This window comes from Exophiala spinifera (genome assembly GCF_000836115.1).
Source record: "Exophiala spinifera strain CBS 89968 unplaced genomic scaffold supercont1.1, whole genome shotgun sequence".
Lineage (NCBI taxonomy): Eukaryota > Fungi > Ascomycota > Eurotiomycetes > Chaetothyriales > Herpotrichiellaceae > Exophiala > Exophiala spinifera.
Window position 1 is genome coordinate 1,260,155 of NW_015622513.1, and position 15,655 is coordinate 1,275,809.

The 15,655-nt window shown below is 51.8% G+C and overlaps 5 protein-coding genes across 5 annotated transcripts; 1 reads left to right on the forward strand and 4 right to left on the reverse strand.

The window, feature by feature from the left end:
• Nucleotides 1-281: 281 nt before the first annotated feature.
• PV08_00474 (uncharacterized protein) lies at nucleotides 282-3,086 on the forward strand (the record flags this gene model as incomplete). The annotated part of the gene is made up of 1 exon (XM_016374839.1): nucleotides 282-3,086. The coding sequence occupies one exon, from the start codon at nucleotides 282-284 to the stop codon at nucleotides 3,084-3,086; it is 2,805 nt and encodes a 934-aa protein (XP_016240115.1).
• Nucleotides 3,087-4,205: 1,119 nt separating this feature from the next.
• PV08_00475 (uncharacterized protein) lies at nucleotides 4,206-6,116 on the reverse strand (the record flags this gene model as incomplete). Its single annotated transcript, XM_016374840.1, has 2 exons — nucleotides 4,206-6,029; nucleotides 6,111-6,116. 2 exons carry the CDS (start codon nucleotides 6,114-6,116, stop codon nucleotides 4,206-4,208), a joined length of 1,830 nt encoding a protein of 609 aa, XP_016240116.1.
• A 1,536-nt stretch (nucleotides 6,117-7,652) lies between these two features.
• PV08_00476 (uncharacterized protein) lies at nucleotides 7,653-9,339 on the reverse strand (the record flags this gene model as incomplete). Its single annotated transcript, XM_016374841.1, has 2 exons — nucleotides 7,653-7,872; nucleotides 7,928-9,339. The coding sequence occupies 2 exons, from the start codon at nucleotides 9,337-9,339 to the stop codon at nucleotides 7,653-7,655; spliced, it is 1,632 nt and encodes a 543-aa protein (XP_016240117.1).
• Nucleotides 9,340-9,698: 359 nt separating this feature from the next.
• Nucleotides 9,699-11,588, reverse strand: PV08_00477 (uncharacterized protein; the record flags this gene model as incomplete). Its single annotated transcript, XM_016374842.1, has 7 exons — nucleotides 9,699-9,949; nucleotides 10,018-10,081; nucleotides 10,208-10,505; nucleotides 10,556-10,704; nucleotides 10,812-10,913; nucleotides 10,978-11,084; nucleotides 11,399-11,588. 7 exons carry the CDS (start codon nucleotides 11,586-11,588, stop codon nucleotides 9,699-9,701), a joined length of 1,161 nt encoding a protein of 386 aa, XP_016240118.1.
• Nucleotides 11,589-12,508: 920 nt separating this feature from the next.
• Nucleotides 12,509-15,590, reverse strand: PV08_00478 (uncharacterized protein; the record flags this gene model as incomplete). Its single annotated transcript, XM_016374843.1, has 2 exons — nucleotides 12,509-13,807; nucleotides 13,857-15,590. 2 exons carry the CDS (start codon nucleotides 15,588-15,590, stop codon nucleotides 12,509-12,511), a joined length of 3,033 nt encoding a protein of 1,010 aa, XP_016240119.1.
• Nucleotides 15,591-15,655: the final 65 nt, after the last annotated feature.

Genomic DNA, 15,655 nt, shown 5'->3' on the forward strand with positions numbered 1-15,655 from the left:
TTTCACTATCTCGCTCATCGTCGACCCAGCCTGCTCAGCTCAGTCACTATCACACTCCTGCTGCATAGATCCTGACTGCCAATGCAGATCCACGGCAAGCGTCACCCGTATAGGGTGGGAGGACTATGCAGGAACCCCAGGAGATTGTGTTTCAATGAGAAGAGAGCCTCTCATCGGCAACCGAGGGTCAAGCAACGGAATCATTATCCATGATCAACTCGAACAGCACACAGCCGACTACATGGCTCGATGATCGAACAGAAACCCGGAATCCATCAAAGATGCCTGTGCCTTTGCATATTCCGGCAACCGCCTCAGTGTGGGCACTCAGCGATACGGCGGACAAGACAGTCACGATGACGAGGGGACTGCTGGAGGCTATGACCAGCGACGACATAAGTCCAGCTGCTCTGCTGACTTGCGGCTCTTTTGGATCGCTTCTGCCAGTCTCTCCCGAGACTCGACTCAAAGTCGAGCAATTGGCCAGGCGCAACCACACATGTCATGCTCTGAACTTTATCAAAGCCCAGATTGGCTACAAGAAGGACGACTCGGTGGAGCAGCTATCGCGTTCGGATTCCGGTATACGCTTTCTTTGCCTCGTCGCGACCCTTTGCACACTCGACCATTATGACGCAGCAGATCGCCTCGATTCACTGCTGGAAGCAACACAACGAGGATTTCAGATCAGACCGACGATTAAACAACTACAAATCATGTTAAACTCCATGAGGACGAAGATGATTCTGTCGGATTTTGCCACGAGCGTTGCCGGGTTTGAGACGATGCTACGGGCATCACTTGAGGGACAAGGGCCCCTCTATTACATTGGCATTGCGCAGATACCGACCAAAGAGTCGCTCCAAGAGCTCGTAATCGCGATGAATCAATTGGGTCGCATAGCCGACGAAGACTCAATTGAGACCATCGACGTGAGATTGAACTCATGCTATGCACCCTGGACCTGCGCTTTCATCAAGTGGCTGCTGGGGGCTCCACCGCTGGTTAGGACCGCACAGGGCAGGACTCTGTTGCGACAGGAACAAGCGTCCGTCACTCTGACCATTCTATCACGGTTACCAGGTTCGAATCCGCACAAGAGCACAGGAGATGGCAAATCAAGGATTGAAGTTGTACCTGTTCAGAAACTACGCTGCCTCAGAGACATAATCTTCCTCGAGCCTACCAGTGAACCGAGGTACGCATGGCAAGGGCTCGTCTCCGCCCAGGATTGGGTTGATTATCAATTTTCTATCCTCTATGATAAGTTCCCTCGACTGCGTAAGCAGGGTAAGCTCCGGAAAGCACTGGGTCAGGCTCTTTATTTCATTGTCGCCAAAGTTCCGGGGCGTTTAGTTCTCTGTCACGACTTTGACGATTTCAAGCACGGCATATCGTACTATGATGGCTACGTCGAGGACTTGTTTCACCCGACTGCCCCGAAAGCCTTCTTGAATTCTGAAGTCAGGGTTCGGATCACCAATGAGCTTGTCAAGGGCCACATCACTTTGGTTCAAGATAACAATGACGAATCTGGAGCATTACTTCCGATAAATCTAGCCCAGACGTTGGAAGCTGGCTGTCGAAAATGCCAGAATCCCATAAATGGTATTATTATTCAGCATCCGCCTTGCGCAGTTTACGACCTGCTGGAGTGGGTTGGAGAAGTAGGGTCCACGTTACTGACTCTCACACTGTTTGGCCCTCACCGAGAGGCATTCCCAATGCTAAAGGCAGGACAGATGATGAACTCTGCGAGTACGACTTTTCACCATCGCATATTCCAACCGGGGAGGAAGCAGGCGATTTGGAGTGCATCGTTTTCCGAACTCATAATGAATGGTTGGCAAGCCCTGATGCATGGGCGGTGTGCATATCTCTCATGTCCGCCGATGGCCATTTTTCAGCATGCGGCCAAAATGATGGGTCACCAGAATGTATCGGATTCGACAGTAATCTCCTCATTATGGGGTCAGGTGCTTTTCCCTGTTTTTTTCGAAGCACCCGAATTTCTCAGTGAGGGATTCCTTCAGATGAGTGCATTTCCCGGAAAGCTCCGCAGAGGCGACATGCAGTTCGATTTTCTGTTGGATTCTTGGAGCAACAGGATTAGTACCGAGGGACCGAGTGGTGCTGAGACCATGATAGTCGATTTCGACCTGGACCTAGAGGGACAAAGTCACGAGCACGTCGGCAGAAGAAGGGGCTGTAACAGGGGCGGTGATGATGATGATGATGATGATGATGATGAGCAGATGATGGACGAAGCTGGCCTCGACCCCCTCGAGCGGGAGGAAGAGGTGGAGGACGGCGACGAGATTAGTACTGAGGGACCAAGTGACGCTGAGACCAAGGTAGTCGATCTCGACCTGGACCTGGATGGACAAGGTCACAATCACGTCAATAGAAGTAGGGGCGGCAGCACAGGAGGTGATGGAGCTGATGAGCAGATGGTGGACGAGGTTGGTCTTGACACTCCTGACGATGACGATGAGTTTGAAGATGATGATGACGATGACGACTACGACGACAAGAGAGACTCTGCGGACAACGGGACTGAGAACCACCGCCGAGATTATGCGCCGCCGTCCACAACTGATGTCAATTCTGGTTGCACTGCAGGGAGACCGCCGGTGGGGATGGTGCCAGCCTCTTTTGCGGGAGCCAGGAGACGACGCCTCGTCATGTCAGCCGAGGTTATGAAGTGGACCATCTCAATCCGAGACGCGATGCTGCATGGCGAGCTGCGGCTTCAGGAGGACGACGACGATGGGGAGATGATGATTGCCTGGTCACTCGTCGGGTCGTTGGCCCGAGCTCGTCTGTCCCCTATCTGTACGCACCCATACAATAACCCAGCAGGCCCTCTAGCCGCCTCGTTCGAGCTGGTGCGTGACATCGACCGGCTTCACGGCCATGGTTGGCGGCGACGTTCGCTGATTGTGGTCGGCCAGTCCTACGCAGCGCAGCTCAAGGCCTTGCAGTTCCAAGACATCTACCGACCTGTCGTCGTCCACGTCGATGGCTGCATCCAATGCGCAATGCGGCTAGGTTTAGCGGACAGAGTGGGCGTCGTGATCTCTTAGGCAGATACCCAATCCTTGGTCAACCACATTCATAGGATAGTTACGATACTAAGAGCCCTTCCCTTCTAAATGTGTGCGTGGAAGAGAGGCCCACGGTGCATTGGGTGTCAGACAAGTATATGGGTATATAGACAGTGCGCACTCGCTCTCATGCTCAGGCCACCACCATCTCCAACCACGTTCGACGAGCACTCTTATTGTCCAGCCTACCTCCTACGTACGAGTAAGTCACTATGTGATAGACTGTATACTTCAGAGCAAGACGGGCACACACACACACACGCGCGCGCGCATCTGATCACCATTTAAAACGACCTGGAACTTCCTCCCCCCCACCCACCAAGGCACGTTGCCTGATGATACTGACAGGTAAATGCTGTACTGGAATGGGCTATAATGTAGTATACCGTAGGCAGAATGTAAGAGTCATGTACATGGTACACCTCCTCCCACCAAGGCACCAACAAGACCTAGCTGGGTACCTACCTACCTACCTACCCATCCAGACTCGGGAGGGAGGGACCATGGAGTGATTTTGCACTGAATCTCTGTATAAAATCGCCCCGCTCTTTCAACGACAAGCGAACAGCAGCAGCAGCAGAAGCAGTAAAAGAAGTAAAGAAGATCTTCAAGGTGGCCCCCGACTTTTTCTTCCTGTTCTCCCCAGTCCTCCAGTCTCTCTCTCTCTCTCTCTATCGAGCACGCAACGCTCTGATAAAACGGATTCTCGAAATGGATCATCACCAGCAAACGATTTCAGGACCGATGAATGCTTAGCTTGCGAGCTCTTTCTTCTTCTTTCTTTTTTTGTAACCCCAATCCCCACTCCCGACAAGAACACCACGTAGAGACAGACGAAATCGCCTTCCCTCAAAAGACATCAGAAATTTCAAACCCAACCCGATGCGCCTGGACATGACCACATTATTTGAAATAAGGCAAAACAAAAACATTGCTCATCAGGTTGCCCTGTCTCGATTCCCATCTACCAAACCCCAAAACAAGGTCGAGCAAGGGAGTGTTTTGATCCTGCTTCGTCTAGAACTCACGACTAGAAATGAGAGCAGGATCACAATACTACCGCTCTGACAAGGCAAGGCAAGTCAAGGCAACTGTCGCTCAGTCTGCGGCATAGTTGACATGTAATGTAAGCTTGGGGTTTCGCTGTAGAGCCTCGTCCAGATTGTCATCATTCTCAAGCTCTAGCATACTGTTGCTGAGTTCGTCCTTGTAATGGATGACAATGTCGTCGTTGAGTTTAAGTCGTTCCATCAGTCGTTCTTTCAGGGCGCCAAAAGCGATATCTTGGGGTACGCGGATGGCGATAATGTCGTCTTGGAAGAATACCTTGACTTTCATTGGGCCATTAGCATTTCCTGCTCTCATGCTCGACGAGGTCGATGCTTGTGTCAGGTTGCTGGCTTGTGAATGAAGAAATGGAGGGCCAGCTGTCATGTTCGGAGGTGGGCGTTGTTGCGACGATCGAGAAGAACTCGTCATTCCCAGTCCACCGTAACCTGTACCTGTGGATTGTTGATTTGTAGAAACCGTCGATAGTTGCTGCATTGACTGCTGAGATCCTCCAGAAAGCCGATAATCTTCGCCGAGTGCGCTTGGATCGATCTCGAAATCCTGGTTTGGTCTCGGTTTGAACAGATTCCTCACAAGCATGCTCTTCGAGATGTGGCTGGGCATTGCGACAATCTTCTTGATGTACTCGTCGAGATTCTGGCGTCGCCCGTTGGAAATGGCGTCTGTGACATGGGCTACAGGCCCCGGCATGAACGGTAACGTACGGGGCTTTCCCTTGTTGCCAGCTTCTTCAGGAAACATTTCCAGTAGGGCAATCTGGAAGTCGTAGAAGTCGGCATAATATCTTGACAGCTCCCACCACCGGCCATCCTCCATCTGACACTCAATTATATACCAATACATGTCGTTATCGAAGCAGTATCTGGGCACCGAGGCACTCACTGGCGCCAGAGGAATTTGTGACTGTTGTGACGTTCTCTGACCTGAACCTTGAGACTGCTGAGTGTAAGAATGAGGTGCCCCAACCCAGACCTGACCATTGTAACTTACATAGGTATTGCTTGCAAGTGATTGCTGGGAGCCGCCATTCTGTAGGCTCATTCTAGCCATATCGGCCGACATCTGAGCTTCGGGGCTGGAGAACTTGCCCAGACTGATACTGTTGTTCTTGTATTCTGCAGCAAACTTCTTCCACTCCTCCACTTTCGGGACGCCTGCCTTACGAACGGCCTCGAGCGGGTCTGCAACCGATGCCATTGTTGCTGTGTCTTTGATATCCACGAACGAGACTGGAATCAAGCCCGGCCCTCCAAGCCGCCCTATCGGCTTTGCGACAAACCACTCCGGGTTTGACTGGGCCACGACAATGATCGCCTCGCCGGCTTTCGCATCCAGCTCGTCTGGTCTTTCTGCATTGAAGTCATATTGCACCACACCATAGACCATGGCGCCTCCTCCAGCTTTACCGATCATGCTTGCGCCTCTCGTATGCGTTGGCGGCCGGGCGGTAGCGGTTGACTCTGATCTCATGTGGCCAGAATGCGTCGATCCCTTCTCGGAAAACCCCGAATCATGACTCTCCGCCCGTTCTCCAGGTGAAGACAATGAATTCCCACTCTGGCGCTGTTGTTTGCCGACCACCTCGAAGAAAGCGACAGGGACGAGGCCCCTAGCAGAGGGGACGAGCGGGTTGCAGGCCTCGTACCATTCAGTGTCGTCCTCCCGGCTCAGAACATGGAAGAAGTCGCCCTTGTGGAATGCCAGCTCTTGTCCGTTGCCATTCTGCGGCGCATAGTCGTACAGCGCCTTGATGACTTTCTTCGGCGGAAGCGCCTGGATGGTCTTAGGTGTGATTGAAAGCGAGGGGGCGTGCCTGGATTCCTTGTCGCCCTTGAGAGATCGGCGAATGGCCTGGATGGGGGAGCACAAGGAACGAATCAGTCTTCACGAGCAGACAGAAAACGCATACACGCAGGAGGCGTGTGGACATACCTTCATGGCGCATTCACGATGCCCCGCAGTGGCCTGAGAAAAGGCAACAGAGGGAGAAAGGAGGCGGCGGCTGGCGGTGGTTTGTGTTTTTTTTTCTGGATCTAGAACAGGCGCATATGCGCAGTCACAGAATGGAACGGGAGTGATCGAAGCTTGTGTGGTGGAGGAGTCAGTGGCGACCGGATTTGAGATGGGTGGTGTTTGAGGTGGACAAAAACGGGAGTCTGCGCAGACAAAGGGGAGATGGCTGCAGGGCTGCCGTTTCGGGAGCGTATCAGCTCGCGCATTCGTCGCTGCGCTCCCCCTTTGCAAGATTGCAAGGCCGAGATGCTTCTGGACGGGCTAGTATCAGAGCAGGACCCGGACAAAGTTGCACGAATCTCACGCACCGTGTGTGCTCGGGGGGCTGTATGTCTGGGGACGGTGTGAGCGAGCCACAAATTCACGTGACAACCCACGAAGTCTCCCTCTATGAGAGAAGCTGGTGGGAGAAGCTGATGAAAGAGGCGCCGTTGATGGGAATCTCGACGGCCGAGGGAGCGGGACATTTTACATAAATGTTTGCCTCACAGCCACCTCACCGTAGGCACTTGTAATCGCCCCGATCTCGAGAGCCGGCGGCCATCCCGCGTTGTGTTTGCTGTACCCTTGATCACTCATTCTTAGACTACGCCACGCATCAAAGTTAAGCGACCTCAAGTCCTGTCCTTTGGCCTGCCCGTCTGAAACTCATCACTGTTGATGCGCTGGATACGAGAGTGATGCGACGCGAGGGCTTGCACGGCTCTTCTGTTCTTTACACTTTACGTCAATAACCGAGATTCCGAGATTGTCTCTGGTCACCCGGAGGTGTAACGGTGAGCGTGAAAACAAAACCGCAAAACTGGGTCGTGGTTGACATGAACCCAACCAGTGGACGGTGAGGCTTCATTGAGCTTACAAGGTGACATGTACTTGACAGCGCCGACCTCAGCGAGAATCTCAACTCGGGAATGGGCTCGTGCTGTACGAGCAGGTCCTCACTGGCTTCAGCGGCACCATCCATACAAATTTTCCGTGACAGGGAGATATCTCGCCAACCTCGTGTCGTACGTGGTCCGTGATTCAATTTTCAGCTTTGTTCAGACACCTAACTAAAGACGAGGAGCCGCAGATTGGTCTCTCGCGGCATTCATCAAATCCGCGAACGCCGACGCTTCTTCGAGCTACACCATTCACCGCACCGTTAAATTTCCACCAGTGATCCAAGGCTATCTGCATGAAGTCCTGGAACAACCCGTCTCTTCTTTCTAGCCAACCCAAAATTGCTTTTGCTTTGCATCTTGGCCTTGCGACGATCGACTGCGAGGACCAAGGGTGACTGGTAGAAGATAAAGCCTGCCTCGTAGGCAGGGGAACAAGTAGAACAAATGATAAAGAGGGAAGAAAATGACCAGTATGCGAGCATGGAGCAAATGCGCGAATACTAGAATATTTGGCTCGTAGGCCGTGGGTCAGGGAGCCGGTCGCTGTCAATGCGGAGGTAGGAGACCCCCGATTCTCTCAAATCTGCCCCTTGATATCGACTTGCCCGAACGCTCTCGTCTTTGCAAGGTGGAAGATCGAGCCGGCTTTCCCACTGAGGAATCGGACGTCTCCATCTCTTTCTTCTAGTAGAGTGTTGTTTTCAGGTACGTGGTCAAGAATAAATTGGCAAGCTTCTTCATCAGATTCGAAGCCGAGTTCTTCAGTAACGAAGCGTAACCGAACGTCCGGTTTGTACCTAGGGAGTATGTTAGCACACGAAACAGCCAAATATAAGTTGTCACAAGACTCACGATCTGCATATGCACGCAAGTGCGGCGAGTCGTTCCCGTTCTACGAACATGTCCATCAAGTAGGCACCCATATCCGGAACAGTGAGATATAGCTTGAAGAACTTATGGTAGTTCCCAAGAGCTAGAGCTGAACGGACCGCGAGGGCATGCTTGATGGCGGGTTCTTTCTTGTCTGCTGGGGTTAGATCGGATAAAACATCGTTCATGTCAGTCTGATTGCACGTGTGAATAAAGTACAAGATGCGGTAAGCCTTGAATTCCACCGGGTGACCGCCCAAGTTCTGCTTGTACAGCGCCCTTAGCTGCGTTTGGCACTGGTTATACTCACCCAGGTCACCCTTCTCCAAAGCAATTCGAGCGTGATACTCGTAAACACTGGTCGTGAAATCGTTCTTGATGTGTTGGACCGTCAGATCTTGCCGCAGAGACTTGAACTGATCGCATATGTAAACATAGTTGCCTTCGCTGCGCCACTTCTTCTTTAACAGCTCGAGAGTTTTCCGCAATACTTCCAGGGGTCGCACATCATCAGGATTTGGGGCTGAAGTCAACCTGAAGTAGTTCTTTTCCAGCTTCTGACTGCGCCCAACGATAGGTCCAGTTATTTTTGGCTCGGGCGTCACGCCTCTAGATGAGTCTTGTGTGTGCGGCGAGTTTGACCCAGTACGATTGGCCTCGAACCTCCGTCTGCGTGACTCTAAACTAGCGCTTGATTTACTTACGGATGAGCTCATGTCAAGTTTGGGGCGCTTTTCGGAAGCAGCAAAGGAAACACGGTCTGCGAAAGATCCAGAGGGCTGTGCGTTCATCCTCCAGGGCGGTGTGGGTGTGGCGGACTCAACATCGTTCGCGAGCTCTTGAGATTTGCGTTTACGAGGGACGTCTGTGCGAGGCTGGTAGGCCGAGTTGGAAAAGTCCGGAGCAGGCACAGGAGGAACATAAGATGGAGGGGGAACAGGAGCAAAGAGGGCACGGGTCCGCTCGTCGTGAATCATTTGTTGAGGGAGTGGCAATTCTTTCCAGTTGATCGAGTCCAGCTTTCCGCTCTGAGTTGCTTCCGTTATAATCTCCTTGAGTCGGACTTCGATTTGTTCTTTGGTAACTCCAGGAATGGCGCTGACCTGAGCAAAAGATCTGTTGACGTAGTCACGGACATCTGGAGACCAGCTTATTTTCTTCTTGGGTGTCTGTTGTGGTGGGACTGAGGCCACGGCCGGCGCGGGCGGAGGCGGTGGGTATTGAGAGTGAGGAACTGATGGAGGTACATAGGTAGGTGGCGGCGGAAGGCCAGACTGCGATCCAAGGTTTTGGCGCGCAGGAACTGAAATGTAAGCATTCTGGTTGTTAAGTGATGTGTACGAAGGTGAAGGGGTTTGCCAGGGCGCTTGCCCAGGCGCAGGCGCGGAATACATCATTCGCCAGCTGGAAAAGCGTAAGAAACGACGCAGGTGGAAAAAGAGTAAAATGGACAGATCGCAATGAGGACTGCGTCGCAACGGATTTGGCTTGCGATGAAGTCGAATTGAAAAGTCGGTGTTATGAAGCTGGATAAAGAAAAGACGAGACGGCGCTGGGTACATCCTGATTGAGGACATTTCAACAGCCTTGGCAGATCCACGTGATGGGCATGTGGTGAGAGCCTGTTTCTGAGCTCACCGTCTGCTCACTCGAGCCTTGTCCTATTGAGTGGCTATGGCTATCTTTGTGACGATCTGCACCATTTCTGCAGCACAGAGGCATGTCGTGCCTTCACTGAGAAACACTGCCTGTTTCAGAGGCTAGCTCCACTAATGTCGCAGACAATGAAATGCTTCTCAACCACGCTGCCTGCAATCAGCTTATGAGATTCAGGATCAACAGCAGCTCCCGTCAACACCGTCAGCTGTGTCCCATCGTCCCAGTACAAAAGCTCAGGTTCATAGTTCTTGTTCTTCACGAGACGTATCACTGCTGCCTCTGCATGCAGTTTGGGGTTGAGCGGATCATGGAGGCGGCTCATCAGGGCCGCAATATCGGGGAATGCTGTTGTGGAGGGAATCAACTGAGTGATCCAAGGTTTGGGGAACAAGCATGGGAATGCAGGAACTTACTGGCTACGACGATATCTCCAGATCCTGGAATGATGGAAAGATTATCTGCTCCCGCACCCAGTTTCTGTTTCGGACAAATTGTGCGGTTAGCGACCAATTTGACCAAATGGAGTATGACTTGGGCAGACAAGGATGATCAAGCTGTGATTGGAACAGGCGTTAAGAATCAAGGCATGAAGGTATGACTTACCACGACCTGCTTGGGTGTCAATTGCTTAGTCTCCCTGTCGATGGCGTAAATGGTAGTGGTCGCATCCAGCACGTCGTTCACCATCAACGTCTTGCCCTCGTCAACCACGATCGCTCCATTAGCATAAGGGTGAGCATTGACCGGCGACACAGTCTTGCACTCGAGAGAAGGGCCTTCGGCCGAGCAGTAAACCACGTCGCCAGCCCATTTCCACGGACCAAACTTGTCCTCGAACGTTCTGAGGAGACCACCGAAAGCCCCGCCGTAGAAGTAGTGATCGTTTGTGATGAAAAAGGAGCTTCCACGGTGAGCCACAATTTGGATGATCAGAAAATGGGGGAGCCATACTCTGGACTAAGTGCAGCGACTGCATTAGGCGTCTTGATCTTCCAGTGCTTGAACTCGCGCACGAAGGTGAGAGTGTTTGACCCCAAGACGTGAGAGAAAAGCAGAATTTCCTCGCCTCGACGCCCATGGTTGACGGCGAACAGGTAGATCTATGCGCGTTGCGGTGCATTGAGTTAGTCCAGCTCATGTCGTCTCCATGATCACTTTCGAGGCCCCAAGTCTTGTACCTCGGGGCCAAGTTGTGAGATGTACTTACCAGCGAGCCATCATCTTTTGGCACGAAGAGGTCAATGCCATGTAGAACCAGGTCGTGAGATGGGTCCAAGCCGTCAATTTTTAAAGGGATAGTGGTGTTGGTCTGTTTCCTTGGATCAGCACCCTGACGTGATCCAACGCGGTTCCAACGGTACAACTTGACACACCTTGATATCATACTTCAAAAAGTACTCTCGATACGTCTGGGCAGTGACCGTGTCGTGGAGGTTGAGAGGCGGGAAGAACACACGGCGTGTTTCTGGGTAGCCACATGCTATAATTTCCCAACAATATCAATATCGGACGCAAAACAACACGAAACAGGAAGACGTGTTTCGTTGGCTACTCTTGCGAACAAGAGCAGAGCAAGTGCGAAGGTGTGTCTTGGCATCTTTGGAACTCGGGAATGGAGACAAACCTAAGAGTGCCTCGCCGGAAGGCTGGTGAATACGGACGTCCTCGCAAGCTTGTCCGACTGATTGTTTCCAAAAAGAAATCTCATCGTTAGATACTCCGTACGGCGTGGAGGTACAAGGGGAGCGAGGAAGGATCCATCAGGACCTGAATAGTTGAGTCACAAAAACGAACCGGTATTCTTCCAGCACTTGTCATTGTTCAAAGCTCCATGATGCAGATGGTCAACTGCAGGGTGAAGGTCCGACAACCGTCCAGCGTATTTATCCAAGAACGGGATAATGACGGTAGGATTTGAGTAGAGGATTCCCAAGGCAGCCACCAGGACGGGCACAGGGAGGAACTTGGTCCAGCCACCGGGCATTGTGAATCGAAGAGGAAAAGGGGTGGAATAGAGGTCTAGAGTAGATGATAGGGTGAAATAGAATATAGGTCCAGACTACGTGTAGAGAGTACTGTTCTCCGTTGATGAGGGCACAAAATGTTAAATGTTGCGGAGTGCAAGTCGTCGATGGGAGATAAAGGGACGAGTCGAAGAGAAGCACAGACTAACTTAAGCCTGTACGGGGGTCCTCTCTTACTTCATTCCTATTGTATTTTATGAACGGATTATCCCTCGAGGATGAGCATTAGCTACCGACTCGTGAAGGGGAGAGAGAGGAGAGACACCGACCCCGGAGGAGAGGGGGTTCTCCAGGCCCACAAGCCCACACTCCCCTCTACAACCCCACACCAAAGAATCCGACCGTCGGCCAGACAGTACAACTGTAACTTAGTACAGTCGTACGAACTACCTATATTCTGACCCCTGGCTCTGTCCTCGATCCAATACCTCGGCCATTTACCTGCTGTACCCAGTACGGAGTACATGCCAGCAACATACCCGTACAATCACGCAACCCGTAACGGAGCCCTGGTACTAATGATTGACCTACAGTATGGGAGATACTCCGTACTCTACGAGAGTATTCGAACTCTAGTCACGGCACTCGCCCTCAGTAGCATTCTTCCAAATAGTCCATCACGGCATCATTCACGGCCTGCTGACACCGATCACCTTGATCTGAGGAAGTCATAGCTTCATCAAACTGTATTTTTACAGTACGTAACACACTGGCCATCTCTAGGCTTTGATCAACGTTGAATCTAAAATCCGCTTGGCATATAGTACAAATTACTGCTACCTTTCTCCAATGATGAGGCTATCTTACCGTATTTACAACTCGGTCGTGGTGTACATCTAACTAGGTACGTACCCAGACACCAAACCAGGGACCTCCATATCTACTCGATAACAGGACGTTCATCCGCCACCTCATGCTCCTTCAGAGAACCGTTGACGCCCCCATTCGATTTGTCCTTACCCGCCACCACCTCCACACCACCATTCGCTCTGACCGTGTCCTCAAATCCATCAACCTCGACACCACTAATCAAAGCGTGACTAACACCCTCCAGACCCGCTACAAACACGCACATCAAACTACCAATAACGAAATGGCTAATCGTGGTGCCAATCTCCAGCCAACTACCCTCATCCCTGACCATCCAAAAGAAGTTGAGCGTCATCAGATCGCTTAGCGCCATGACAACCATGAATAGAGCCGACGACTGGAGGCCTAGCCGTCGATTTAGTATGCCGAGTGCGGCCGAGATAATGCTGAATGGAACCATGATCTTGAAGAGCAGGAGGGCTCCTTGAGAAAATGGGTCAAAGACTGGAACGAGCCGGTTCACCGCGTCGAGACTGAAACTTGATATCGACGCAATGTTCCCTGTTGAAAAGAACCCTGACTGCAAGAAGAAGAGGAAGAACAGCGCTCGGCGAAGATCTGTCAATACAAGTGTGCGGAACGTCTCCTCGGGGCGCAGATTGGCAGACTGAGATGATGTTGTCGAGGTAATGGTGACTCCGTTTGCTAAAGGAGCCGTCACAGAGCCAGACTTAGGTCCGCCATGGACCTGAATGGCATGCTCCAGTCGCACCCAGGCTAGCAGTGTTGAACAGAATGCGAAATAGAAGAGTCCTTCGTAGGAGATGGTGAGTATGATGAAGGAGGGTGAAAAGGTGAGGAAGATGATGACTAGGCGATGAAGATAATGCCGGTTCGGTGCGATCCGATGGACGAACGGTAATATAAGAGATGAGATCAGAGCGATCCAGCCCACAACCTGGTTGCCAAGAGGCAGGCCATTCTTCGCCTGGATTGATGAGACACTTGATCGTGTAACAATGATGGCAAGTAGGATGACACCCAACTGAAGACCCATGAGCATTCGTGACACCGTATTAGGCTCGGAGGCTGGTTGCCCTGATTTGGACTGGGAATGGATGTCGTGTTCGTAATAGAGGTACGCGAGTCCTGCCCCTAGCATAAGAAGCCCACCAGCCGTAATGGTGTTCACATCTTCAACTTTAATTGCTGGGAGCAGAGTAAATGTGCTCATCACAAGGCAGCCCGCTGCCCAGGATAGTACAAGACCGCGATTTTTGCGCATAAATTCGATGCCATAGAATGCGGGAAAGACGGCGCCGAAAACGTAGCAGACACTGAGTAAAGGGCGGTGAAAGTATGATTGTACCTGTGATGGTTAGAAGACAGTATAGTCTCGATTCGGATTGGAGACTCACAAGCCCTTCGACGACAAGAAGATACGCCACGCCCTGCACTGAAAGAATTGTGTACGCCGAGACTCCTTGGATATGGTCGAAAAGAATCTGAAACCCAGACATGAAAGCCTTTCTCCTTGCAAAAACCTCTTCCCAGAAGAAAACAGGGAACAAAGCATACGCGTAATACGTGACAGGAGAACGCTCAACGACGAAAAAAGAGTATAGTAATACCAAAATAGAAGAGAATGCGATGGTGGTTCCAGTCGTCCTATCATCTGAGATTGCCCCGTGAAGCACGTGGATATCAATCACAGTGGTGGCAGCATAGGCGATCCAACCAAGATATCCTAGAGTGATCAGAGCGCGAAGAAATAGCCAGTCATAAGTTTGCAGGTATCGTAAACCCTGGAGGCCGTCATTGAACAGGTCTGAAGACATTTTGACAGCATCTTCATATTGCCCTTGGCCTATGAGGCTCTCAATGAGCGAGATCTGACTTTCAATCGTGGTGTTGGCGCTTGCAAAGGCGGAATACGGCTGATAGTTCAGCGACGTCGCTCTTTTCTGTTCCTCTTTCACGTGATATATCTCGAGAAGCTGTTTGGCATTCACAATTGCTGCTACAGCCTTTTCACGGGGGCTGGCGGCCAAGTAGTTCAACGGCAGTCGGCCGACAGAATTGACTGGGAACTCGACTCCAACAAGGTACGCCATCAGTGCTGCAACATCTGCCTGATCCACGTCGTGTCGTCGAACATGGTCTAATCCCCAATCGAACGAAAAGCCATCCTCGTGCCCCGGCGCTTTGACTTGGCGATAGATCTCAGGTTTCGCGGCCCCGGCACCCCAAACGATCAATGGAGTCCTTGTATTGTCGGGATGACCGTCGCCATGGCTTCCCCAGTCACTCATTCCGTGGTCGGCGGTGAAAACGTAAGCCGTCTCGCCGTCGCCGTAGAAGCTGTCTATAAGCTTTGTGACGTCCTCGACTCCCTTATCAACGACTTTGATGTTGTTCAAGTACTCTTTCGAATAAGGGCGGAAGCCATGACCGGCAGTGTCCAACCCAAGCAAATGCAGGAAGAAGACGAGTTTGTCATCTCGGAGCATGGCATCGAGAGTGGAATTTGTGCTTGCCGATTGGAAAAGCTCCTTGACCTTATCAAATACCCAGATGTCCAGCGCGACTGAGTCGGAGGTGAAGTCCTCGAAGTCTTCTGGGTAATGGTCGGCATCGACTCGCCCTGGCACAGCGCCTTCTTTGAACATGGGCAGGATGTCCGGACTTCCCCAACTCCAAGTATGGCGACTGCGATTGAAGACACTATCAAAGTCCACCGGGTTCAACTTCCACCCAGTGGTGACTGCGGAGACATCCTCGTACAGTCCGGCTATAAGCGCGACATGGCCTGGCCTGGACTCGGTAGGCACTCGAGTATGCGATACGCCAAATGTGCCATGTTCAAGCACTCGCGAGCGAAGGAACGGCGCAAGAGGACGAGGTGTCAGATCCGCATTGCCCGGGTCTGGAGGATTTGGGTCGGGGAACGACTGGAAGGCTTTGTCGGCGCGCAGTCCGTCACCAACAAATAAAACGAGTCTCTTTGCAGGAGCGCGGTCCAACTCGACTTTGTAAGGTTTCATGCCATGGACGATCGGACTCGTGAAATAGATATCGAAGATGGAATAAATGTAGACCAGGTGGAAGATCACGGCGAGGGAGAGGAACCCTCCCCTGCCCAGTCTCGCCATTGAGCTTGGATAGTTAGACGAAGGATCGACTTGGGTGAGACGCTATCATTGTGCAAAAAAAAAAA